This window comes from Strigops habroptila, chromosome 4 (assembly GCF_004027225.2).
Source record: "Strigops habroptila isolate Jane chromosome 4, bStrHab1.2.pri, whole genome shotgun sequence".
In the NCBI taxonomy this organism is placed as follows: domain Eukaryota; kingdom Metazoa; phylum Chordata; class Aves; order Psittaciformes; family Psittacidae; genus Strigops; species Strigops habroptila.
The window spans coordinates 13350975-13376330 of NC_046358.1; the positions used below are offsets into that span (position 1 = coordinate 13350975).

At 44.1% G+C, this 25356-nt stretch overlaps 1 protein-coding gene across 3 annotated transcripts in view; it reads left to right on the forward strand.

Moving 5' to 3' along the window:
• MDGA2 (MAM domain containing glycosylphosphatidylinositol anchor 2) overlaps positions 1-25356 on the forward strand; it is a 371741-nt gene that overhangs the window by 116741 nt on the left and 229644 nt on the right. For 2 of the 3 annotated variants that reach the window (XR_003991066.1, XM_030483781.1), the window contains exon 2: positions 14847-14986. Coding sequence is in view for 1 of the 3 variants with exons in the window: in XM_030483781.1 (XP_030339641.1) it covers positions 14847-14986 (140 nt within the window). In the remaining 2 variants the exon portion in view is untranslated. Of the gene's footprint in view, positions 1-14846; positions 14987-25356 lie in introns of those variants that run through there. The other variant, XM_032919889.1, reaches the window with a different exon arrangement.

Sequence of the window (25356 nt, forward strand, 5' to 3'; positions counted from 1 at the left end):
GATGCTGCTGAATTACTCCAGCTGAGGATATGGTCCCCAAAGCTCAGCCCTCAAGATTTCATCTGCTGTGGCTTTGTATTTCTCATGTAAAGTTCTTCTGTTGCCTGTGCAATTGAAGTTGGTTCTGCAGAAAGAAGTTTAATGCTTTGCCTGGGGAAATATGCAAAAAGAACTGTTAAACATTTCAAGCCAAAGCTTTGCTCACATGAAAATACACTTTGTGATAGATGTAAGAAAAGATATCTGGTTGCAAATACCTTGACTGTCACTAAAATTTGTTTCACATGGAAATGACTCTACAAATTATTTTATGGTATTAATGTATGTGTTGATATGAAAATATAAAGGGGTATCTCTAGTGTTTTGATGTAAAGACCAGTGATTTGGACTGAGATCTGAAAAGGTCCTCTGAATCTTATTTCCCCACAATCTTATTTGTGGCTATTGCAGTGAGAGGACTTGCTCTGTCACTGTATCTGTGTGCCTCAGCGTCCACACAGAAATCCAGGCAGGCAGATGCTACGTACGCATTACTCATCTGATGCAAATGTTTTAAGTTCAAATTAAAAAATGAAAAACATTTTGATGAAATTCGTGAAGGGAAAAAACCAAAACAAAACACCCCAAACAAACAAAAACTGATCACAGAATAAGCAGGACTGCCCACTGACTGGCTGAACATGTATAGCAGGTATATACTTTTTTTCTTCTTAAGAATCCCACACTTGGAAGGTTTGGATAGATTACTCTGCCTCACCCTTTATAGGATCTGTCACTCTGCTTGGGCTGCAGCTATTGGACATCCAGTACTATGAGTAGATAACCTCATGATAGGGACTAAAAATATGTCATCTTATTTCATTGGAACTGAAGTGATAATAGGGAGCAGACTGCTCGCAGGATTTGCTTATTAATTCTGCAGCAGTGGCTGATATTGGCTCCCCTCTGTTCATAAATAATATAGGCTTGCCTTGTGCTGCTTAGCAGAGCTCAGGTATAACAGCAGCTTTTAGACGTTTTGGCTTTGCTCTTTGAATGTGGGAAGTGGGCGAAGCCAAATCTCAAGAGTTTACAATGGTGGAAATATTCGACTTCGTGGTGGTGTTTTATTAAATAACAAAAACAGTTAAAATAGAACTCTAGTAATTGTAAGTTTTTTTGGTTTGGTTTTTTTTCCCTCTCCCAAATGTCTTTTGCAAGGCGTCTAAATCATTCTTGGGCCAACGTCTTCAGTGACACTGACTCCTGCACCAGCACTGGGTCAGTAGCTTTTGTGTGTAGAGTACAACATGATCTGGAGTCGCAGCCATAGCCTTGAGATGTGGGTTAGATTAGCAGGTCAGCATGTCTGGCTGGTGTTCCCTCCGGGCATTTTGCCTTTGTACTGCTGAGGTCTCCAGTACAGTTTCACAGTAGAATACAAGGTTGAAGAAATTGAGACACAGGTTGTGTTTAAGTGTATTACATACAGGAAGGCCACGTATCCAGCCTGCCAGAGGATTTTATTGACAATAGAGAAGCTTTCCCTTACCTCCTTGTTTTTATTCTTAAAGCCTTGAGCTCCGATGCTGTGCTTTATCATTGTGCCAAGCATGTGGTGACTAAAGCAGAGCAGAGCTCTTCTGCTTGATAAGATTTTGCTTGCATTCATCTGCAAATGCCCAAACTGCATATCGATGGCTGGGGGCTCCTCTCTGCGGGTCCCAGTCCCCAGGAAATCACTGTTGGCTGGCTGTAACAGAGATCAGATGTGGTGCTGCTCGAGCGTGTGCTGCTGCTGAACTTGAAGGTTGTACAGCCTACTGAAAAGCTTAGCACCAGTGATTCATTTTGGTAGGAGAAATGAGATGCATTTCCCACTCTAAATGGTCTAACAGGCTTACACAAATTTTGTACGAAAGGAGCGACTCTGTAATGAAACTTAATGGCTAATTGCGCTCTTTTAATAAAATTGGCAATGTCATCAGCTGCTGAAAAGGGACTGGTAAATCGTATAAGCAATAATACACTATGTAATGTTGCCTGAGTAACAAGGTGGGAGTTTAATAATTTTCATCATTAATTTTTATCGATTTGTTGATCATTCATTGATGCCTATTCAAATAAATCACAGAAATGCTGATAGCTAACTTAACTCTGAGGCAAGTTACATATTCAAGAGCACATCAATACCGTGCTATTAGTTTGGTTTCCCAAGTTAATGAGATCTATAGGGAAGCAATTTCTGTTTATGCTGGTCTGTCAATCACAGCCTCAATTAATACTGAAAGGATTGGGCCAGTTTGAAGCATACATGCTGGAGATGCCTCAAAGGCTGCTCAGCTGATGAGTCTTGTGGAAGTATTTCCATTTGCAGTGGTTGAATGCAAAGGAGTGTCCTTAAGAGTACTTCTTCCAGGAAAAAAATTGCAATATGAGCTCATGTGCCAGTAGACATCAACAAATAGCAAAGGTGAGAGGGCAGGAATTGACTGACACAGGTATTATAAATTCCCCAGTATCAGGAGAGCTTCAGTGGGAGCTTGGCCCATACAGAGCATCTCCCTGGAGAATAAGCCACTGGAAACTGGACTATTTTAAACATCTCCTTAATTTTTTGGTGGCTCTCCCAAGCAAGTTTTCTGGTAGGTCCAACAGTCCTGTACTGCTGTCAGTTGTGTCATGCAAGCATCAAATAGCATTTGAGGACCTCTGTTGCCTCCATTCTAAGTGCTCCTCCATAGCTCTCTTGTGTACCAGCACAGCCTGTGATTTGCTGTAGGGGAAGGAAACAGGCACTCTCTCTTCTGCTTATCTGGCCTCATGGCATGCTTTGGCCAAAATTTGGCAATGCGTTAGTTTATGCTATGAGCTGGCAGGATTTTCCTTAGGCTGCCTGGAGAGGATCCCAAGTGCTGCAATTTCCTTCACAGGAGGGAGGAGGCTTAGGGCTGGCAGAGCTCCCCCGCTTAGTGTTCCCCATGCCAGTGCCTGAAGCAAAATGGTGTGTTTAAGGCAAATCAGCTTGTCCATTGCAAAGTGATTGAAATGGGTGTTACTGACTTTTTAATTTCCAGATGCGGTTTTCCCTGAGTGGTTGAACTAATTAAGCATATTTGCTACTGAAGGTGTTGAGGGCAGGGAGTGCTGTGCTTTGTGAGTCCTGGCATGTTGCCGCACTATCCCTTGACCAAATGGAGGCATCTGGCCAGTTGACTTGGTCTCCCCAGACTGGTGGTGACTCTGTAGAGCCTCCATAGGTTAAATACGCATTTCCCCAACTAAGCTAACAGAGGTCACAAGCTGTACAAGAACATACTTAGTTAATCCTGCTGAGCCTGTGCAGCCCTGGTCAGGTTGGTTCTTAGCTGTAGCTGCAGGCGTCACTGCAGCTCGAGGTGCTTAGGCTCCCTCCCACCCCAGACTGCCCAGGGCTGAGCCTGCAAAATCATTAAAATCCTGGAGTACAGGAGCTAATGGAAAAATGAGTCATTTCCTTGGTGCTTCTGTTGTGAGTTGGGTTTTTTGTTTGTTTGTTTTATAACTGTTACTCTCTTCCTACTGAAGCTAAAGGGAATTACACAAGTTTTGGTAGTGCTTGGAATATATAAAATCTGGTGTAATAGGCTTCTAACTTTATATACTGGAACATATTCTAGTTGTTCTGCTGCTACTCCTACAACCAGTGTTTCAAAACAAAGATGTGAAAACTAGGTGTGAAACACTGAAGTACAGGAAATACAATTCTAATTCAAGAACTCATTTGTCTTCCTGAAAGGAAGCTTGTTTTCTTGACAGTTCCTGCTCACTGCGACGTATTTGAGCTATCTCACAAGAAATGCAAATTGTTGTTTAAAAAGCTGTTTATTCTTGCCTAACACTATAAAGCAGCATTTTTTTCATTTGCATTCATGTAAGGTTATGTATTCTAAAATTCATTTTTACATTAAACTGTCTTTTTTTCAGTCAGCAAACTAAAATGAAACCGTTCTGAGGCCTGTACAGCATTTAGTGAAGCTTTCATTGCTGAGCCAGACAAGAACAGGCTCTTTCAGGATTTCTGTTGCATATAATATGCTTTATTTCTGTTGCTGGCAGTTGTGTGGGTTTTGTAGCACTTACAGCACTTCTCCCTGCTTCGGGACACCCTCATAAACTGTATTTTTGTGGCTTTTGTCTAGGCTGATGAATCCTAAATAATTCTATGATTTATTCTAGCCATTCCTTCGGGGCTGTCTTTTCTCCCACAGTTGGTGGTTTAGGCACCCAGCAGCTCCCAGTTTAAGCAGTGCTCTGCAGCACTTAAGTATTTCCATCCTTACCCTAATGAGATGCCCATGGCCCATCTGCAGGAGATAGAGCACAGATATGGTCCTCCAGGTGAGATGTCCTGGCTGGGCATGCATAGTTGGCTATCACCTTTTCAAGTGTTGACACTGCCAAGCTGTGCTTCATGATGGCAGGCTGGGCTGGGCTCCAGTGGCATATGTAACTCCAGGAAAGGTGGAGCCCATTGCAGATCCTGGAGGTACATACAGGTCTGCAAAGCAGACAGTGATTTTTGGTTCACTACATCCTAGCGTTCTGCTAAAGCACAGGCCTGGGGGAAGGCATTTTAATGTTCATACTGGATGCCAGCCCCAGCCTCATTCTGCTTGGTTGCACTCCACTGGTTCATCAGCAAGTGCTCTATGATGGATGTGCCATGATGTGCACATCAGCATGGCTTTGAAGGTGTAGTGTAATAGTGGCATTATCAAATTAATAGTTTCAGGTGTCTCTCTACCTCAGACTGAATCTCAATGGAACTTGCTTCTTTTGCCTTTGTGCTTGGCTGCAGAGGAGATGGGAGGTAGAAGCCAGCTAATTCTCTGCCAGTTTGTACTAGCAGCAAATGAAGCTTCGGCCCTTACAGTGGGACAGGGGAAACTACATGGACCATGGGAAGAAGATTCTGAAAGATGTTTTGTCAAAGTGTGCAAATAGGAGTAATGGTTAAGAATTCAGGATTTGCCTTTTGAAGAGGTGGTTTTTAATGTATTCGATTTTCATGTGTCTCTGCCTTCTTAGGTAGGGGAAACTCAACATATTACTACGCGCTCAGAACACCAAATAAGTAAGACATCTTTACCGCTAGACTATAATACTGTTGAAACTGGCAATATTATCTGTTTTTTGATGCCAGGAACAATGAAGTGTTGCTTCAATTAAGCCTGTCACTTATAGATCATTTCTTATTTTAGAAGATTCATTGAACCCACTGCCTGCAATCTGTAGGTTGCAAACTGCTCAAAGAGCGGTTAAGGGAGGAAGATGTAGTGTAGGAAGGTTTCTCTCTATACTTGTCTTCACAATTCCCCCCAAATCAATGTGATTGTACAGTTCTGGTGTCCTCAACATAAAAAGGACATGGAGCTGTTGGAGCGAGTCCAGAGGAGGGCCACGAGAATGATAAGAGGGCTGGAGCACCTCCCATATGAAGACAGGCTGAGAGAGTTGGGGCTGTTCAGCCTGGAGAAGAGAAGGCTGCGTGGTGACCTCATAGCAGCCTTCCAGTATCTGAAGGGGGTCTACAAGGATGCTGGGGAGGGACTCTTCCTTAGGGACTGTAGTGGTAGGACAAGGGGTAATGGGTTCAAACTTAAACAGGGGAAGTTTAGATTAGATATAAGGAAGAAGTTCTTTACAGTGAGGGTGGTGAAGCACTGGAATGGGTTGCCCAGGGAGGTTGTGGATGCTCCATCCCTGGCGGTGTTCAAGGCCAGGTTGGACAGAGCCTTGAACCACGTGGTTTAGGGCAAGGTGTCCCTGCCCATGGCAAGGGGGTTGGAACTAGATGATCTTAAGGTCCTTTCCAACCCTTAGGATTCTATCATTCTATGATTCTATGATCCTGGAAAGATGCCATATTTGTTGTGTGCAAAGGATACCTCAACCTGGCGTGTTGTGAACTAATCAGGAAATCATGGCAGCGTCATTCTCTGAGCTTGCTGGAATAAGAGGCTGAGGAATTTAGAAGTACGAATTGCAGAGGCCACGATTTTAGTACACTAAATAGTGTACTAAATAGTGGCATACTAAATAGTGTACTAAATAGTGGCATTTTGGGCCACTATTTTAGTGTATTCTATGCTTTCTGTGGCATAGGAAAACGTGACTTTTGCTAATCTTTAATTGCCTGTTAAGGGTGTCAAGCAGAAGCAAGAATTACAAGGCAGTGTGTCTCAATTACAAGGCAGTGTGTCTCAATGACTTTCCTTTTACTTGAAGCCAGGATCCAGTTTAAAAACAAAACCCAAAGAAATACCTCCTCAGAATCCTACCCGGAAGTCCTGTACCGGAGGGCTGTTTTCTCAGAGCTGATACTCCAGGCAATTCAGTTTCTATTTCCAAGGTCAAGAGAGAGACTGTTGCGATATGTCCCACATGCAGCGCTGGTCTAAGTGGAGGTACCCATGCTGTCCTTGGATTTCTTTTGGGAAAGTAACTTGGCAGCCAAATCTGTAAACCATATCTGAGTGTGTACATGCTAGCAATCCTGCAGCATGGAGAAGAGCAGTCCATCTCCTTGAATTGAATTAGCTGGCCTTTTAATGAATGAAAGAAGGAGCAAGAGGTAAGTCAGGAGATAACTTCCTGCAAGACTGTAGAGGAAATTATTCTTAATTCTTTGCCTTGGCAGGGATGCGTGATTGTGACCCAGCAACAGCAGTTGCACTGGTAGCCCTTTGCTCCTTGGAAATGGCAGCAGAGGCGGTATTGCAGTCAGGTCTCTCTGGCTCAGCTGAAGTAGAAAGAGTCAGAGCCAGCACAAGAAATGTGTATGCGTTAAGAAAACGGTTTATCTCTGGTGTGTGGTGCTGTCTGATACTCCAGGACAATCCACAAAAACCCTTAAAAAATTAAAATGCACTGATATAGAAGAGGGAGCCTGTCTTACACCTGTACGTGCAGAAATATGCAGGGTGCTTGGGATTGTAAAAAAAGTTTTAGAATCTGGGCTCTCCCACCTGGGTGGACATGGTGGCTGCCCTGGCAGGCTGGGCAGAGAAGAGACTGACATGTCAGCAGGGATGCTTTGGGTCTTCCCTGGCTCATTTGGGTCTTTCCAGTTCATCTATGAAGAGTGCAGCTTTGGTTACCAACTTTGCTATGTGCTGCTAAACAAAAAAGGGTAAATGTTTAAGGAGAAATAAGTGCTGATGAAAAATAAGCAGCAAGTTATTGAATGACTAGAACAAGAAACCAAGTTCCTGTCTTTTTAGGAACTATTCCTTTCTCTGAGTTTCATAGAAAACTCACATTAAACTAACATTTTGAAAAGGGTGCTCTATATTTGTGCTCCCATAATTAACTGAAGACTAAGACGGTACCAGTTAGAGTGGAAGCCATATGCTTTGGGGCTGCTGCCGGGCACTGAGAGCCTCATTGTTATAAGTCCTTCCAAATGTAATTAGCTGGAGAGGGGCTGTTGGCAAGGGCATGTAGGGGTAGGACAAGGGGAATGGCTTTAAATTGACAGAGGGGAGATTTACATAAGATGTTAGGAGGAAGTTCTTCCCTGTGGGGGTGATGAGGCACTGCCCAGAGAAGCTGTGGCTGCCCCATCCCTGACAGTGTTCAAGTCCAGGTTGGATGGGGCTTTGAGCAACCTGGTCTAGTGGAAGGTGTCCCTGCCTGTGGCAGGGGGGTTGGAACTGGATGGTTTTTATGGTCCTTTCTAATACAAACCATTCTATGATTCTGTGATAATATTCTGTGATCTTTGGCCAGTTATTTGCTGTTGAAGAGTTCCACTTACACAGAGATTTGCTCAAGACCTTGTTGGAGAACAGTGGTGAGAGAATTAAACTCTGAAAAATATCAGAGCTCAGGTTCTGTAATTATTTCCTTTAATCTGCATGATGATAAGATCTTCATGATTTGTGGAACTTGTAGGATTATTTAAAAGGTAATTGAAAATTAGATATATATGTGAAATAGGAGAACCATAATGACTCTTCTGGAAAACGTAGAATGCTTCTCTTCTGGGTGCCCTGTAGCTCTGGGCTTTTCTCCCCTGTTGTGAGGAGCCGCGTTGGTGCTGGAGCAGGCATGTCTGTGTGCTCAGGCCCTCGCTTATCCACTGCTCAGTATCAGCTTTGGCTGCACGTGGGTAGCATTCACTTATCGTGTCTGCAGTTTTGCTCTGCTGCTCTGCATGAAGAGCTTTCCCATGTAAAACCAATTAGCAGGAGTGGAGCCCTCAGTGAATTTCATGCAGTTCCGCAGCATAGTAAGGAGGAAATAATCTTTTTTTAGACAAAGATGATTTAAAGTAATTGCAGATGTGCTGGCAACACTCAGAATTAAGTTTTCCTTTACCCTTACCAGCTCTTAATTCTACTAATTGCGAATGAAGTGACCAGGAGTCTCAGTGGTATTGCCATGATGAATGCATTGCACTGTGGCAATAGTTCTCATCAATGCAGAGTTTAGAGTATTTTGCTGCAGGTAATGTGGGATTTGTGACATCTTTTTCCAACAGGAGGTTAGGTTCCATCCACTAATAAATTTATTATTGGACTTTTTTTTTTCCTTCAGTGTAGTATTCTTTGGGGGAAGGTGGGGAATGAGAAATGTTATACAAGTAGTTTTTATTGAATAAATATTAAGGTTATTGATTACATTTTTCAGTTTGGGTCCCAGCTGAGAGAAATGCCAGGTACCTCATATAGGAAGCCTGCGGGTAGAGGTGGTATGATGCTGACCTGTGCAAGGGGCTCACCCTAATAAAGGCCATTTGAAATGAGTTATGAAATTCCTGGTTCAATCCATATCATACAAAGTTCTACTGAGCAAGCACAGGTGGAATTTTGTGGAACTTTTGGTATTATTACATTTGGTTAAAACTTTGAAATATCTTCTCTTTAGTATTTCTTTTATATATGTTTTTTAATAGCATTATGGCTATATGTTACTCTCAGTAGCCATAGTAGGTAAGTGATAGCAGGAAGAGTTCCATAGTTTAAAAGGTTTCTATGCATCAGTACAAAATATTTCCTGCTTGCTTTCTCTTCATGTGCATAGTAGCATCTGTCGTGTGTTCTCGTCTTCTGAGCTGGCCCTGCGCTGACCTTACCCACCGGACTAGCAAGACAAGGATTAAGTCAACTTTTTTTCCTCTTTGATTGGACTGTTTTTGCCACATTACTTGATATTCACTCATATCTCTGTGACTTAAACCGCATTTCTGGAGCTCAGGAAGCCTCCTTGATTGATAGCACGAACATAAGAAGGCACAGAGCTAATTAAATCACACTGCTGCTTCCCAACACTACTGTCACAGGCTGACCTAATTTTGACACTACAAAGCTTATCATCAGAGTATCTATTGAGTTAGGGGAACCATAATACTGTTTCTAGGAACAGATAGATTTATTTCTCCCTCCCTCCCCCTTACAACTCATTACACTGCTGTTTATTGTTTGTGCTGCTGGGCAAGTATTAAAAACTTATGATCTATGGCATATGATCTCTGTCTGTGTGCATCTGTTTCTGGAATGGTAGGCATATTCCAGTTTGGAGAAGGATGGGGAAAAAGCCATGATAACTCTTTAGACAGGAATATCGGCAGACATCCTTGTCTCTTTTAAGGAATTCTTTCTTATTTAAGATTTGGAATAACAAAGTGGTTGCTGTTGCATCTCATAGGCAGGCATGCTCTGCTCTGCTCCTGGCAGTGAGCTGCTGGAGGTGTCTGAAACTGGCAAGGACCCTGTTTTGTGCTGGTAAAGCATGAAAGAAAACTCTTGCAAAGGTTTTATGTGATTCATTTGTTGGTCTTAGTCCAAGCGTGTAGATCCAGGATGAATTACTATGTACCAAAAGATGGAGGTGGCTGGGGACAAGTGGAGAAGGAAGAGGAGAAAGGCTTCACCTTCCAGCTGTCCCTGGAAGACTGAGAAGCTGAGGATGCCTTTTGTGGATGTTCAACGCTCTTATAAAAAAAGATCCATTTATTCTTTGGTCAGTTTTTAATTAGATGATGTGATAAAGTCACATGTAAACAAATATTTCATGCCCTAGAAACTTTTGAGATTAACTTAGAAATTGTGAATAAATACTTTCTCAGTTCAGCATGTCTTCTCTTTTGAGTGGTTAGGAAACAGTGCAATCAAAATCTCATAGACTAAAAGCATTCCCCCCCCCCCCCCAAGAGCTGAAATGATCATTTATTTACATGATTACAGCAGTTGAGCTTTTTCAGAAAAATATCGGTTATCGTGAATGTTGTGATTAAGGTCGGGAGAGTTGCCAGCACTTCAAGTAGAAAGACAGACTGGAGCACTCTGGCTGTCCAAGGTGTCTTACTTGCACCGCAGTTCCACAAACCTACTGTATGTCATGAAGCATCTCCTTTGTACTGTCCTAACTCTCACTTAAAATCATAGAATCACAGAATAGTTTGAGTTGGAAGAGACCTTAAGAATCATCTAGTTCCAACCGCGTGCCACAAGCAGGGATGCCTTCAACTAGACCAGGTTGCTCCAAGCCCCGTTCAACCTGGCCTTGAACACTGCCAGGGATGGGGCAGCCACAGCTTCTCTGGGAAACCTGTGCCAGTGCCTCATCACCCTCACATGGAAGAACTTCTTCCTAATATCTCATCTAAATCTCTCCTCTTCTAGTTTAAAGCCACTTGTTCATTTCCTTTTTCTGGCTGGCCAGCTTGGTTTGAATAAAAACTCTTTTCTACTTATTCTTGCACTGCTTTTGAAAATAAATTTATTCCGCATATTTCCCTTGGAAGTTAGCTAGCATTCATCACAGCATCTAGTTTGTCCTTTTTGACTTTTTTTATTAAGGGTGTCTAGATACCTGCATACATATTCAATTTTGGGCATTTCTAATTTTGCATTCACATAAATTTTTATTACCTCCCCGCCCCCCCCTTCTATAATGTCTGAGGAGCTTGTTGAAAGTTGAACCAAATCTCTTGTATAGGAGTGTATGTGTGTGCAAGAGGCAGAGAAGCAAAATATAGATGATTGAAATTGCTGGAAAAGATCAGCCAATAAAAGGGACCTAGGTAACGTCATTATATAACAAGATATGGTAAAAGGTCAGGCTGGCACCATTTTTCATCTGAAAAAAGCAATCTCATGATGCCATACAACTTCTTTGCAGCAGAAGTGAGGTGGAGTTGTGCTTGGTTTTGTTGTTGAGCCTTTTCCTTCTTACCTAAGTGTCCTAAGCAGCTTTCCTTGACTTGTGTGCGCACGCTGCCAGGAACAGCACCAGGATGGGATGTTTCATGCAATATTTACTGCGTATGATCACAAGACAAATTCTTCCAAAATGCCACAACAAAATAAATGCCAAGTATATATTACTTTAGTGTCTCATCTGGTATCAAATCCTTGGAGGCCTATTTCAGAAGTAGCTGTAGTGAATATTCCTGCAGTGGAGAGGGAGATGACATTTCATAATTATGCAATGTCTCCCCAACCATAAGACTTTAAAACTTAAGGTAGTTGGAATATTTTTTTATTTTCCTTTATTTGTTTGATCTCTTAAAGCAGTGTAATCTTTTGCCGTAATAACACACAGGGGGGTATTTTTTAGTTTCTGTATTGCCTTCCCAAACCTAATAGCTATGAAGCAGTGGCATAGACACTAAAATGAAGGATACTTCAAATGTAATTGGAAGTTATATGAATATAATATGAATGAAAATGTAATATTAATGTAATATGGATTTAAAAGGCAGCAGGATGTTGGCATAATGTTGGTGACTCTTCTAATTTTATCAGAAGTCTTGTGATCTATGCTGAACCTTGTTTTACCTTTCTGCTCCATGGCTCTGTTTTAACATTTTAGTATTTTAATATCTGTATTGTGGGAGATCATAAAAGCCCCAGCTGTGGCCCAGAGCCCTGCTGTACAGCGGCTGTGCATGCAGAACAAAGAGGATGCTCCATATCCCAGGACATTGAACTCTTGAGGCATGTGGAGGGGGATCAGCTCTCCTAGCAAAGGGAGAGCTGTGTACAGCTGCAGTAAAGCTGTAGTAAAGCTGCAGGACACTGAGCATTAGTGCTGTTGTTCTACTTGGGGGGGGGTGGTGGTGGGGGGGTGCGGAATCAATTAAGAGTTAATGGATTATTTTAAGGTCAGACTGTGACACATGGGACTGGCTCCTAGACAAGGACATCTCTGTCCTTGCAGGAGGGACGGTGAGCTCCATCAGGAGGAGCAGGCTGGATCTATGGTGCAAAGGGATGGCTAGGTTCAATTTGTTTCTTCTAAGCAGTAAAGAACATCTGAGGCAGCTCCTGGGCAGGGAGGCAGGTGGATATACTTGTCTGACTAAACATGACCATAGGCTGAGCATTGGGTGTATATTCAGTCATTATGTTGTACTTAGACATAACTGATGCTAAGGAGCAGTTTTTGCTGGCCTCACAGAACTGCCGAGAGCAAGAATGCTTTGGCCTGTATTCATCTTTGCTAAATAGGGCTGCCAACAGAAAAGTGGAGAGAGCGAGCTGATGGGTTCTTGAAACTTGGTGCATGGCTGCTTGAGACACAGAGCTTGCTGGTGGCTGTGCAGGATCTCACTGCTGTTGTTGAGCTGCTGCTCCCCTCATCCCCTTTCCACCCCCCACTTCCCTCCCTGCTGCCTCATGGGAGGGTATGAGTGCAGGGTGGGGGAGCTTTTTGCTCTTTTGCCCATTTGGTTAGTCTTGAGTGGCCCCACCAAGCCATTATCTCTGCTGATCTGGTGGTTGTCCAGAGCTGTGTCACCTTCTACTATTTGACTGAAGTCCCGGGAGAGGGACTTTTTACAAGGGCATGGAGGGGTAGGACGAGGGGGAATGGTCTTAAACTGACACAAGGGACATTTGGATTGGATATTAGGAAGAAGTTCTTTCCTGTGAGGGTGGCGAGACACTGGCACAGGTTTCCCAGAGAAGCTGTGGCTGCCCCATCCCTGGCAGTGTTCAAGGCCAGGTTGGACGGGGCTTTGAGCAACCTGGTCCTAGCGGAGGGTGTCCCTGCCTGTAGCAGGGGGTTGGAACTACATGATCTTTGAGGTCCCTTCCAACCCAAACCATTCTATGACTGGGGAGCACACCAGTAATTCAGGAAACATCCACTCCCTGCACGAGCTCTTCTGCCTGGCCTGGTGCTCTGCAGAGAGGCTCTGCTGAGGACAGAATTTACTTATTTGTTAAACACTTGCTGAAGAGGTTAATCTAGGCCAAGCACATTGAAAATGATCTAAATATAGTAGACTGAGATAGGGAAATGCAAGGTAGCTGAGAAAGTCAGGCCTAGTCATCACAGCCTGAAATAATTATTCTCTTCCTGTTCATGTAGTTGACCTGACACTGTCTTGTTCAGGACCCTTTGCCTCAGCCTCTGGAGAGGGAGGGTCAGAAATTTGAATTATTAGCAGTCTTGTATCAATTCTGGGCTTTGTGCAGCAGTTCATACCACAATGGGCTGTGTCGACTGGCAGCTGTGTGTAGGTTGGACCAGCAATGGCATGGTGATGGGATTCTGCAGGGGTGCCAGTGATGCATCCCAGGGATCCCATGTGTGCCTGAGGTAGGTGTTAGTTGAGCAATTGCAAATTGAGCAAAGAGACAGTAGAGTGGCGTGAGAGGGAGGCGATGTGCAGTGCAGAGCCCTGGAAATGGAGCAGCAGTTGTGGGGAGGGGTTACTGCTGTTGCAAGGGGCTTGCAGAGAATGCATGGATGTTATCCCAGCAGCATGGGGCTCCCGTCCATGGGGAACCGGGGTGAGTCCCTTTGGGCTCAGCTCTAATTGTTCTGCTTGCTAGTTGTGATTTAAGACTTCGCTTAGGACTTTAGGGTGCGTCCACTTTTACTGAAAAGGAGCAGTGTGCTGACAAGTAGAGAGGGTGAAATGCTGGCTCTTCAGAACTCACCACAGTTATGTTTTATCTCTTCTGTGTTTGAGTTTATGTTACTTTATTTGGCAGTAAGATTGTAACTCAACTTCCTTATCTCTGAAAATTTTAATAGTTGTGAATGTCACCATTCAGGAATAAAGGAAATCATAGAACCAGGAACATGCTGTGGAGACTTGCTGAAGCAGATCTGTAATTTGTACTTGCGTATTAGCAACAACATTGAAGTTTTCCTACATGTACGACATGTAAAACAGCATAACTTCCTGTAGTTCAGGTTGCATATACAAGAAAATTAAAGTAAGGGTTCTGCTTGAACTTAACCTCTGGTCCAAATCCTAGTCCCTCTGACAGCAACAGGATTTTGGTATTGACTTTGAAGGGAAGCAGCATCAGTCCCACTGTTTCTCCTGCTTAATTTTAATGGTTTAATTAAGGCTTCTCATTTGCATAATGAGTGTGATAATACATTTAGAAAGATATATAATAAAAAAGAACAATAATGCAGAGTTCATTTGGAAACTGAAACAAAAATAACTGGAATGCAAATGAGTTTGTGAAGGTTTGGTTCAGGGGATTGCTGGGTATTAATAAATACCCTGGCGTTATCTTCTCGCAATGAATATAGTCTCATAGAATGGTTTGGGTCGGAACTAGATGACCTTAAAGCTCATCTAGTTCCAACCTCTCTGCAATGAACCGGATCATCTTCAAGTAGATCAGATTGCTCAGAATCCCATCCAGCCTGGCCTTGAGGGTTTTCAGAGATGAGGCATGCACCACCATATGCATTTAATGAGTAAGCAAAAGAGTATTTTGCATGGTAAAAATACTCAGCCTCAGTGCTTCTAGCTAGGGGTCTGCAGGAGCCCCAGGCAGGGCAGATGGGCCTGTGTGAGCCTGAAGTGATGATGCTCACCTGGTTTCTCTCTCTGGGTCTTGCAGCTCCCCCCACCGTGCGGATCGTGCACTCGGGCTTGGCATGCAACATCGAGGAGGAGCGCTACTCGGAGAGGGTCTACACCATCCGTGAGGGCGAGACACTGGAGCTGACCTGCCTGGTCACCGGCCATCCTCGGCCACAGGTGAGCCCCCGCCGTGGCTGGTGACAGCCTGCCCCGATCACTGCTCCTTTCCTCTGCTCTGTCTGTCAGCCTGCGCATGTTGGTTTCATCTGTTAAGGATGAAAGCACTTATCAGCTTGTGCTGCCCTGGTGTATGTGTCCCCATCACCATCCCACTTTGTTTAGGGTACCCTGTTAATAGTTATTTTAGATCTGGACTTTTCAAGACCTGTGTGGGTGTAAATGCTTTATTCCCTGCTCTGCTTTTCCATTTCCATCTTTTCCTTTCCTCTTTGAACCAAACCCACTGTCTGTTCCCTCAAAGCGGCCATGGCCGTTTTGTCTTATGCTGCATCTCCTCATCTTGCTCTGTTGGCAAACAAGCTGCGTACTGAGGCCTGAGTGCATGCCTATAATTAGCTGATGTGACCACGTTTCACAGCACACATGCTTGTTTGAACACCAGAATACCTCACAGGGATTTTCTTTGCAAGGTGGGGAATTAAACCTCTCTATTGAAATTGCGTAGGGCAGGCAGGAGCTGTGAAGTGCTGCTGGGGAAAGGGACTGAGAGACCTCAAGTCTGCAGACTTGATGTTCCTTCAGGAAAGTGAGACATGCTGATTCTTCCATAGCTGTTTCCAATTTAATGAGAAGGTTTAAGAATGAAGAAGTTGAAGTTTAGCCCGTGCTGTTCCAGAGAAGGTGTAGGTCTGGCTGTGTCTTAGAAAACTGCACACAGTTGCACTCTGAGCTGTAGTCGCACGTTAAAGCCATGCTACAAAACAAACCATTTTCCTTTTAAATTAAATGAACTCTGTCTAGCCTTTGCCAGGTGAGTGAGAAATTAAAAAATGGCCAAAAAAAACGCAAAAAACTGGGCTAAACGTCCAGATGTGTGGTGTGGTTGACATGCTGAGGGAAGGAATGTTATCCAGAGGGACGTGGATAGGCTGGAGAGCTGGGCCTGTGTGAACCGCATGAGGTTCAACAAGGCCAAGTGCAAGGTCCTGCACCTGGGTCAGGGCAATCGCAAGCACAAATAAAGGCTGGGCTGAGACTGGGTTGAGAGCAGCCCTGAGGAGAAGGACTTGGGAGTGTTGGTTGACGAGAAGCTCGACATGAGCTGTCAGTGTGCACTTGCAGCCCAGAAACCAACCACCTGCTGGGCTGCGTCAAAAGGAGCATGACCAGCAAGTCAAGGGAGGTGATTCTTCCCCTTGGCTCTCGTGAGGCCACCCACTGCTGTACTGCATTCAGATCTGGGGCCTCCAACATAAGAAGGACATGGACCTGTTGGAGTGAGTCCAGAGAAGGCCATGAAGATGCTCTGAGGGCTGGAGCACCTCTGCTCTGGAGACAGGTTGAGAGAGCTGGCGTTGTTCAGCCTGGAGAAGAGAAGGCTGTGGGGAGACCTTAGAGCAGCTTCCAGTGCCTAAAGGGGCCGACAAGAAAGCTGGAGAGGGGCTTTTTACAAAGGCATGTAGGATTAGAACAAGGGGGAATGGCTTAAAACACTAGAAGAGGGGATGATATGATTCTATGATGTTTTGGTAACACCCCAAATAAGAACAATGTTGTAAATTCAGTTCTGTTATTATGAAGTTAAATATTCACTGCTTCGCAAGTTATGAAAAGTATTTATTGCCCTGCTATTGTATTTTCTGCAATTGCTGATTGTCCTGATGGTGCTCACACCATGGAAGATTGGTGCCTCATTGAACATTATTGGAGAAGATGCTGGTGGCTGCTCATCGAAAGAGCCAAGTGATAAAACCTGGATTGACACAGACCTCATTCACAGAAGTTGATCATAATGTTTTAATGTAGCACTGACTGATGCAGGAAGGGAGCACCTACTGCCTAGAGGACACCTGGCTGCTTTTTAGAGGATTTGTTAAGGCATTTGGTGCTGTTGAACATGGGGCAGATGGGATCTGCTACAGGCTGGCTGCTGTCTCCTGCCACCTCCCTGAAACAAGTCCATGCCTCTCAATCCCTGTTAGTAATGTTGGATTTATTCTGCCTTCCCAAACGTTTCTTTTCCAGGCTTATTTAACAACTTTTTAATGCCCAAAGCAGATGGCTCTGGATGCAGCAGTTTATGGCATGCCATGTGTTTGGATGGAAGTAAATAGCATGTTCATGTGCAGGTAGAAAGGAGCAGGATAAAGGTAGACTGACACTTCCAGTGAGCTTCCTTGGAGAATGTTTCTTTCTCAATCCATCTCCTTCATCTGCTCCAGCAAAGCTGCCCAGCAGCCTGCAAGTTGGTGCAGCTCAAATCAAAGATCCTTCTCAAACCCACCAGCCCAAGGTAGCTTCAAAGCCAGCGGGGCTGTTATCTGTCAGGAAATGCTTTGGACCAGCTATGAAAGGTCTGATCTCAAGCAGTAGCAAAGCTTATGATGCTGCTGAATCAAAAAAAAGCTGTTCAACCAAAATGTCTTATCGAGAAAGCAACCACATGGCTGCTTTTTTTCATAAAAGTCTCTATTTTCTCATCTGTGATTCAGGATGAAAAATTGATTTATCTTTGTTTTAGCTGTTTATAGATTTTCTTTGTCAGCCAGCACGTAGGTCTGCTCTCTTATGCTTGCTCCCATGTTACAGCTCTCTCACACTCACAATATTTTTTGCAGATAAACTGCCTGGGAACAGGGGAATAATTTTGGTAGTCTCAAATGGGTGATTCTGCAGCGAAATACGGGAGGCTTGGCAGGACTGCATTTGAACATTAGCCTTTTTATGACCTTCCTATTAAATTTCCATTCAATTTTAGTGCTCCAGAAAGTAAGGGGGGGGGGGGGGGGTGAAAATAAGCCTAAGACACCATAGCTTTTTGCATCACCATATTTAAGCTTTGGCGTGGAACTCTGGGCGTGGCTGCAGCCAGAGCCATCTGCTTTGGACATTAAAAAGTTGTTGAGCAGAGCTCAAGTAAAAAGATCATTCAACATGTAAGGCTGGTGTGAGTAATAAGCTTTTTTTAATGCCCCTAAAGCAAAACTGTGGAAGTACCTTCTGCAAGCCTTCCGTTCTGGGAACAGCATTTAAGATTGGGTGCAAATGCTAAAGCAGAAAGTTCTCCTGATTTGCAAACTGAGTTTGGTAATTGCGCGCCTTGATAGCTAAGGGTTTGGAGCTACAGTCAATTACACCTAGAAAATGAAAGTCTCTGTAAAATCATGCACTTAACAAAGAAATTTTTTTCTTTGTTTTGGGGCTAATTAGTTGCATTCACCTGTTTTTCTGATTCTGAGCTCACAGTAGGTCTCCACAACTATTGAGAGGCAGTTTGAAAGCCAAGTATCTAATGGTAGAAGAAAATCTCCTGTGACCTTTCCTCCCCTTGGTTCTCTTAAGGTCTCAGGTGGATGGCAGGCAGGCTTGTGCCAGATGGGCTGGAGAAGATGCCAGCACTTATAGGGTGGCTCAGCTTAAGAAGCAAAGCCTAGAGAAGGACCAGGCTGAGCCCTGTGTGTGGCTGTAGAGGACATAAGGTCTTCTTGTCTGATGTTTCTCTAGTCATTGCTTTCCTGTTGGCCTAAAAGTTGCTCCATGACTCTGTGGCTTAGAGAGATGCCTATGGGTGAGCCTTGGGCCATTGCTGTAAATTGCTGTGAGTAGATATGGTCCTCAGGGAGTCTCCAAAGGCTCCTCTATGGGCTCTGCTGCCCCATGCACCTTTCTCCTCAACCGTCACCATTGTATGAAACGTTCTCAAGGAGAGGAGACCTTGCTGGTGCTCCATTGCATCCTCCTGTGCTGTGGGACTGCTGTTACCAGGACAGTATCTATCTGATTTTCCTTTCTACAACATTAAAAGCTCCCCTGGAATATAAAGAGAGGAAAAACAGTCTCTCTCAGAAGGTTGAAGATGTGTCCTTGTCCTTAGTTTTGCAAGGTGGCTCCTGAATATCCAAGTCTTTTTTATCTAGGACACGTTTACAAATGAGTGTGCCTTTGTGTGCACACTATAATGCCTGCAAGAGAATACGTTTAGCTCTGAGAACTCTCCCTGGGGCAGAGGGCAGGTCTGAGACCCCCATAGTGAGTGTGCCTTCCCCTGGGGAAGGCCCTTCTGCTTCTGCCCCATTTGTGTTGTGGGTCAGTGTTACTTTACACTCCCTCCCCATGGGCATGAGGGGCTGTAGCAGGAGGATGGTAGCAATGGGGAATCAGACCAAACTAGGTAGGACCCACATTTTCACCTCCTTCCTTCACGGATTGGAAGAGGTAAGAGAAAGTGTTGCTCATGGGGTTCCTCTCCTAAAGGGATGCTTCAGAGAAAAAAAAAGCCAGGTTGGTCAGCGCTTTGAGCAACCTGGTCTAGTGGAAAGTGTCCCTGCCTGTAGCAGGGGGTTGGAACTGGATGAGCTTTAAAGTCCCTTCCAACCAAAACCATTCTGTGATTCTATGAAAGTTAGCAGGGCTGGTGTGGGTGTGCATGACATGGTGCTAGGCCACTCTGCTGCCTGTTTAGGCTTCTTATGACACTCTGTGTGATTTGAGGCTGCTCGTGGTGGGTGTCTGCTGCAGGTGGAAGTCTGGGAGGAGGAATGAGTGTTTGTTTTGTTTTGTTTTCTCTCTTTCATGTCAGTGCTCCTGTGTGCTTTCCCAAAGTGCACGTTTATGTCTTTTTGTCTTTCCAGGCATCGCTTTTAACTTTTTGATCCATTGACATACCTCTGTAACAGGCTGATGACTTGCATGTGCCTCTTTCTGATCTGCTCCAAGTCATGTTGAAGTGACGCTGCTCTGTAGGGGCCTCTCTTTGAAAATGTGTCTTCAGATTTACTCTTATTGGCTTCCTACAACATGCCACAAAATTCCCCCTAGTATTAGTTACAGGCAGGTGGAGATGGGGAAAATCCTCTATTCTGTGTGGCGGTTGCACTTTCAAACTGGAAACTGTTTTGCAGCTTTGCTTAAAAATTGTTGAGGTCTAATCAATGACGGCTACAGTAATTATTGCAAAGGGAAGAGATAACAAACCCTTGCACAATGCTGTTCCCCAAAACTTAGCCTCACTCCTAATTATATAGAAAGCTCTGAGCTCCCCAACTCATGATTGTCTGCTTGTTATCTGTGGAGTGATTGTGCAGCATTTGATATATCACCGCTATTCATAATTTGCAGCATTCTTATACACAGCACTCATCACTGGATCTATTAAATGTGCCATTAGTTGCCATGGAAACTAATTTTCCTTGATTACGTTTTTGAAATGCTACATCCACGCTCAGGTGAGGCTAACGGTGGGTGGGCAAATGCAGCCCTCTTTTAATAAATTACTGCATTCGGGATTTTTGCCCAGAGGTTGGTTTGGATTTATTAACGGAATCCTGTAAAGCCCCTTGATGTCTAAGAATGAGGGTGATGTGACGAGTCCTCCCCTGTCCCTGGCTGGCAGGGCTGAGCCCGTGGTGTATGTCAGACCTGCTAGGGCTGGCTGCATGTCCCTCAGGGTGAGGGGCTGCTGTGCCACCCTTCAGACATGTCCCTTTAACAGATGTTAGCCCAGGAACTGAGTGTTGTGCTGTACCTGCCTGTCAGCTCCACAAGAGATGTGTAAGGACACAAACAAATTATTTGCTCTTTTATGTAGCTAATAGGTGACATTTTATTTACACTAGTGAGGCTCTCTTGCACAGCCCATGGAGGGATGTAGCTTATCCTACCCTTCCTTGTCAGATCTAGCTTGTGCTGGGGCATCCAACTAGGGGCAGCAACGACTGTGACTGTCCCAAGGTTAGGAATGACATTTGGACCACAGGGGTCAGAGGAAGCAGCATCTTCTGAAAGAGCAGGGGCTGGCTGGGATTTTGTATCTTGCCTGTCCACTGAAGGTTGGCCTTTAAAGCAAGGTCTTTATCTTCAGATAAAGACCTTGTTTGTCAGCATAACCTCAACTACATTGTTTTGAGGTTTTTTAATGTGTCTTTCACTTGTGTGGTGTCACACCTCAGGTTACATTATCCTGTCATGAGCAGTGTGTTCTGAGATGGAAAATGTGCTGAATGGAGGGAGAGCAATGCCTGAGTCCTTGTCCAATCGCTCTCTGCCAAGTGATGGGGTCCCCACGTTTGTCCCCCTGCCCTGACCAAGCTCCAGGGACTGGGGAGGCAGCAGGTGCTGCTGACACACATAGTCCAGCCATCTTGAGAGTTGTGTGCTCTCTGCTCCCAGTGAGCTACATGATTTTGACTATTTTGGGATGCAAAATGCCCTAATAAGCACTGAGGCTTTCTTATGCAGAACTGTAGCAGATTCCCCCTCCTCGCATACTTCTGACACTCCTTCTCCTATGCAGTGTTATTGGATTATGTCAGTTGGATATGTTATTAATGGCTTTAAACTAAAAAGGGTAAATATAGATCAGATAATCAGGAAGAAGTTCTTCCCCGTGATGGTCGTGGGGTGCTGGCACAGGTTGCCCAGAGAAGCTGTGGCTGCCCCATCCCTGGCAGCATTCAAGGCCAGGTTGGACAGGTCTTGGAGCAACCTGGTCTAGTGGAGGGTGTTCCAGGGGGTTGGAACTAGATGATCTTTAAGGTCCCTTCCAACACAAATCATTCTGTGATCCTATGATTTTATCCCCTTGAAATCAAGGGGCTTAGACATGCACTTGTTGCTCGTTGTGTGTGAAGAGAGTGTCAGGAAGCGTGGCTCTCCTGGAAAGCAATGTGTGGGAGGATCTGCTTTTGGAAGACCCCAAATTTTTTCCCTGCCTCTGTTTTGCTGTGTTTTCTTTCCCCTTGTAGGAGTGGAGTGCTGTGCTGACGGCCAGCCTGTCAACAAGTAGCTACTCTCTTTGTGCAGCTAGGAGATACCTTCTGCTTCCTGGGCTTGGTGATTGCGCACCCTGAGCACAGCCAGGGCTGCTGCTCCTCCAGGCGACTGTGTGCTGGGACATGCACCCTGCTGCCTACTGGGAATTGGGGTGGAGAAGGGAGGTGCTCCAGGTAGCACAAATGTTTGGGTTTTTCCCCCTTTCTCAAAGGAGTGGTAGGAATAAACTAAACTTCTTGAATAAACTAGAGTTTTGGTGGGTCCCAGTTTGTCTGGTTAGGGGTTAACTGTACTTCCTGACATAAAGCAGCACTGTTGTCATGGGTCACAGCGTGCTGTGTGCTCCGTTTGTGATGTGCTCAGATGCACGAGTCTCTCAGTCCCAAGGAACTCCAGGAGTCTGTTGCTTGCTTGTCTTTCAATGCTGTCCCTCACTGTGGATTCTGCGATTTCTGCCCCAGACTTTTTTGCATTTAACACTTAATTTTCTTGTTAGAGCAGGGGAGGGTTGTAGTGAACACTGAATGAATCTGCAGTGCTCTACAGAGGTGTGAATGCGGGTGCTGTACTCTAGGAAGAAAACATCAAATAAACTGTTCATAGCCTCAACAGCAAAAATGGCAGGTAAAGTTTAATCATGTATTTCTTTTAATGCTTAAGAACAATGGAAACATGTGCTATTTCAGCTAAATGTGAGCTTTATTGAGTCAAACATTTATGAAGGGTTTTTTCCAGCATAAAATGCAGGCTAATTTAGTCGTGAGTCAGGCTGGATTTTGTCAGGTGTTCACTGAACATTTGTAAAGTCTTCCCATGAACTAAGGAGTGTCATATGAAATCATCATCAATTTTCCTAACAAGAGCACAATTACTGTAATAAGGATATGCAGAATGCAATAGGAAAACAGCTGTTCCAGTGTAAGTAACCCCCCCTCCTCCCCACAAACTGCTTTCTTTGACCACATCAGCAGTTAATAAGAATTCCTATCCATTAAAATAGATAATGCAACATCCAGTTTACCTCAAAGGAGCCTTTTATGTTTCACTTACAGCTGATCAAAGAGAACATCATGGGGTTTTTGTTTTGTTTTTCTGAAATGCTGCTTTCTATATTTTAATAGATGGAGTACCAGATAATGTTAATTCTTTCCTTGCACGCCCTAATAAGGTGAAGGTAGGATTATGTTCTGAAACATTAGAGGAGGCTACACTAACCAGATTGAGTAATTAAGATGGTATGCGTTTTAAATAATTAAGGTTTTCTATAATATGCCACATTACATGTTTTTGTTGATGGAGATACTTTGCTGCTTGGCAAGGAGTTTGCTTGTTGGAGCTGGAAGGAGAGGTGAATGAAGCACTGCATGGTGCACATCAGCTGCTTGGCAACTCCAGACACTTGCGGAACACTTGCAGTTCTGCTGTGCTCTGTGATATCCCGGTGTACTGGGAGGTTTGAAAAGCTGCCTTTGCTTGCTTATACACCTCATTTGTGGATACTGTCTCAGTGGTGCACAGGATCATAGAATCCCAGATTGGAAGGGACCTCAAGTACCATCTGGTCCAACCTTTCTAGGCAAAGCATGACGTAGACTAGATGGCCCAGGACCCTGTCAAGCTGAATCTTCATTGTCCCAGTGTTGGGGAATCCATCATTTCCCTGGGGAGGTTATTCCAATGGCTGATTGTTCTCATGGTGAAAAATCTTTCTCTAGTGTCCAACCGGAATCTCCCTGCGAGTAACTTGTGCCCATTACCCCTCACGTTTTCCATGTGAACGTATATTGCTGCAATTCTAAATCTTATATAGCCTCATCTGTGGGAGGAAAGGCTTTCCTGAGGATGACTGTGGGAGCGTTGAAGTAACAGCAGGCAGAGGCAGTGAAATAAGTGGGGAAGAAGGTAGGTCCAGAGGTGCTGATACCCATCTATTTCTGTTGATTATGGCATTGATGGTGAAAATTGCAAGAATTTAGAGTTACCAAAAAGAAACAGAGAAGAAAGCACAAACTCCTAAAGAAAACATTTCCATCAAAGTCTCTTTTGGACCTGAAGTCTTTGTCTAGTAGCAATTTAATGCTAAAAACTCACAGTTAAGTAGTAATTAGGGCTTAATGGAGCTGTCTTTGTTAGGTGACAGTTATGTAGCCTCTTCTTCAGCCTGTCATGGAGTGCAGAACTTTTTGGGCAGCAGTAATGAGGAAGGTACAGCATCCTTACTGATCCATACTGGATGTTTTATGAATATGCAACTGAAAGAAATTCAAATCCATTCACCCAATCATCTGCGGGAAGCTGGATTGAAAGACAAGTGGTTTGCAAGCTGATAAAGAAATTAAACTCCTCAGTCCTTGTATTCTGAATACTTTGACCAGTTGTATCTTGCTGATTTGCCTGGTTCCAGGTGGCTGCTGTCTCTTGACAAGAAATATGTGTGCAAGTTTCTAAAAAGGGCTTGGAAGTGGTGGGAGAAATAGGTCAGCTTAGATCAAGATAAATGCAATATCAGGGCAAGTGAAGTGTGTATTTCAGTCATGCTCAGTTGAGAATATTGAGCCTAGGCTTGCTAAAGCATCAGCAATCACTGAGATGAGACTATCAGAGAATCACGTTGAGCTGGAAATAACATCCAGGTTGGTGATTTTTAGTATACCAGAGTTTTTGCATACCATTGACCCTTGTGGAAGCTTAAAAACTGCCAGAAATCCCCTACAGAAAGTTTCCAATGAACATAGAGCATGGCTTTCCCATCATCAGAAGGAAAACAGTGATGTTTTCCATTTTACTGAAATATGGATACTTGTTCCCTGAATGCATCTCATCTGTCTTCTCCCCTTCCCCTGGATTTTACCCCCAAACTATGCTCTGCAGTCTTTGGTTTCTGTCTGTATATTGTCAGCTTTTGTTTTCCTGTTTCTTGATGGCCCCTAAGAGGTAGGGCGTTGGCTGAAAGAATGGAGAAGTGCCTCTGTGATGCTGCAGAAGCAGCTGTTTTTCCATCACTGTTGAACATACTAGTCTCATAAGCAAAAATGAGGTGGGTGGTTTTGGAATGAGGTCTGTTGCTGTGAAGTCTTGCTCACTGAAAAAGAATGTATTTGATGAGTTTAAAGAGATAATTTAGTAACCCAGGGAAACTAGCAGCATATGCAGATCTGCTGTGCCTGAAGCAGAGGTACATTCTTGTAACATTCTGATAGCTGATCTGTGGAAAGTTGTCTCCTAAAGGAACACTTGAAGATGCTTTTTATGGAGCAGAATAGGGAATTATTCCCATTGCTGCGGACATAGTGAAAGACATGTTCTACATCTGAGAGTGAAACCTCAGAGCAGCAGGCTCCTTATTTATTTTCTCATAGCAGCAAGACATGTTCATGGCTGGAAACCATGTTTGTTTTGCTGCCCATTTGAGTTCTTCTCCAAAAATGGTATATTTGTGGTCCAAAAGTCCAAACATGTGTTAGAGCCTCTGACAAGGCGTGATATGACTACACACTTGACTCTAGTGCCTTCTATGCTTGACTCCAGAGTTTGTATCTAGAGCTGATGCCCTTCAAGGGGCACCAGTATGCACTTCTATGACTGGCAGTTCAGTC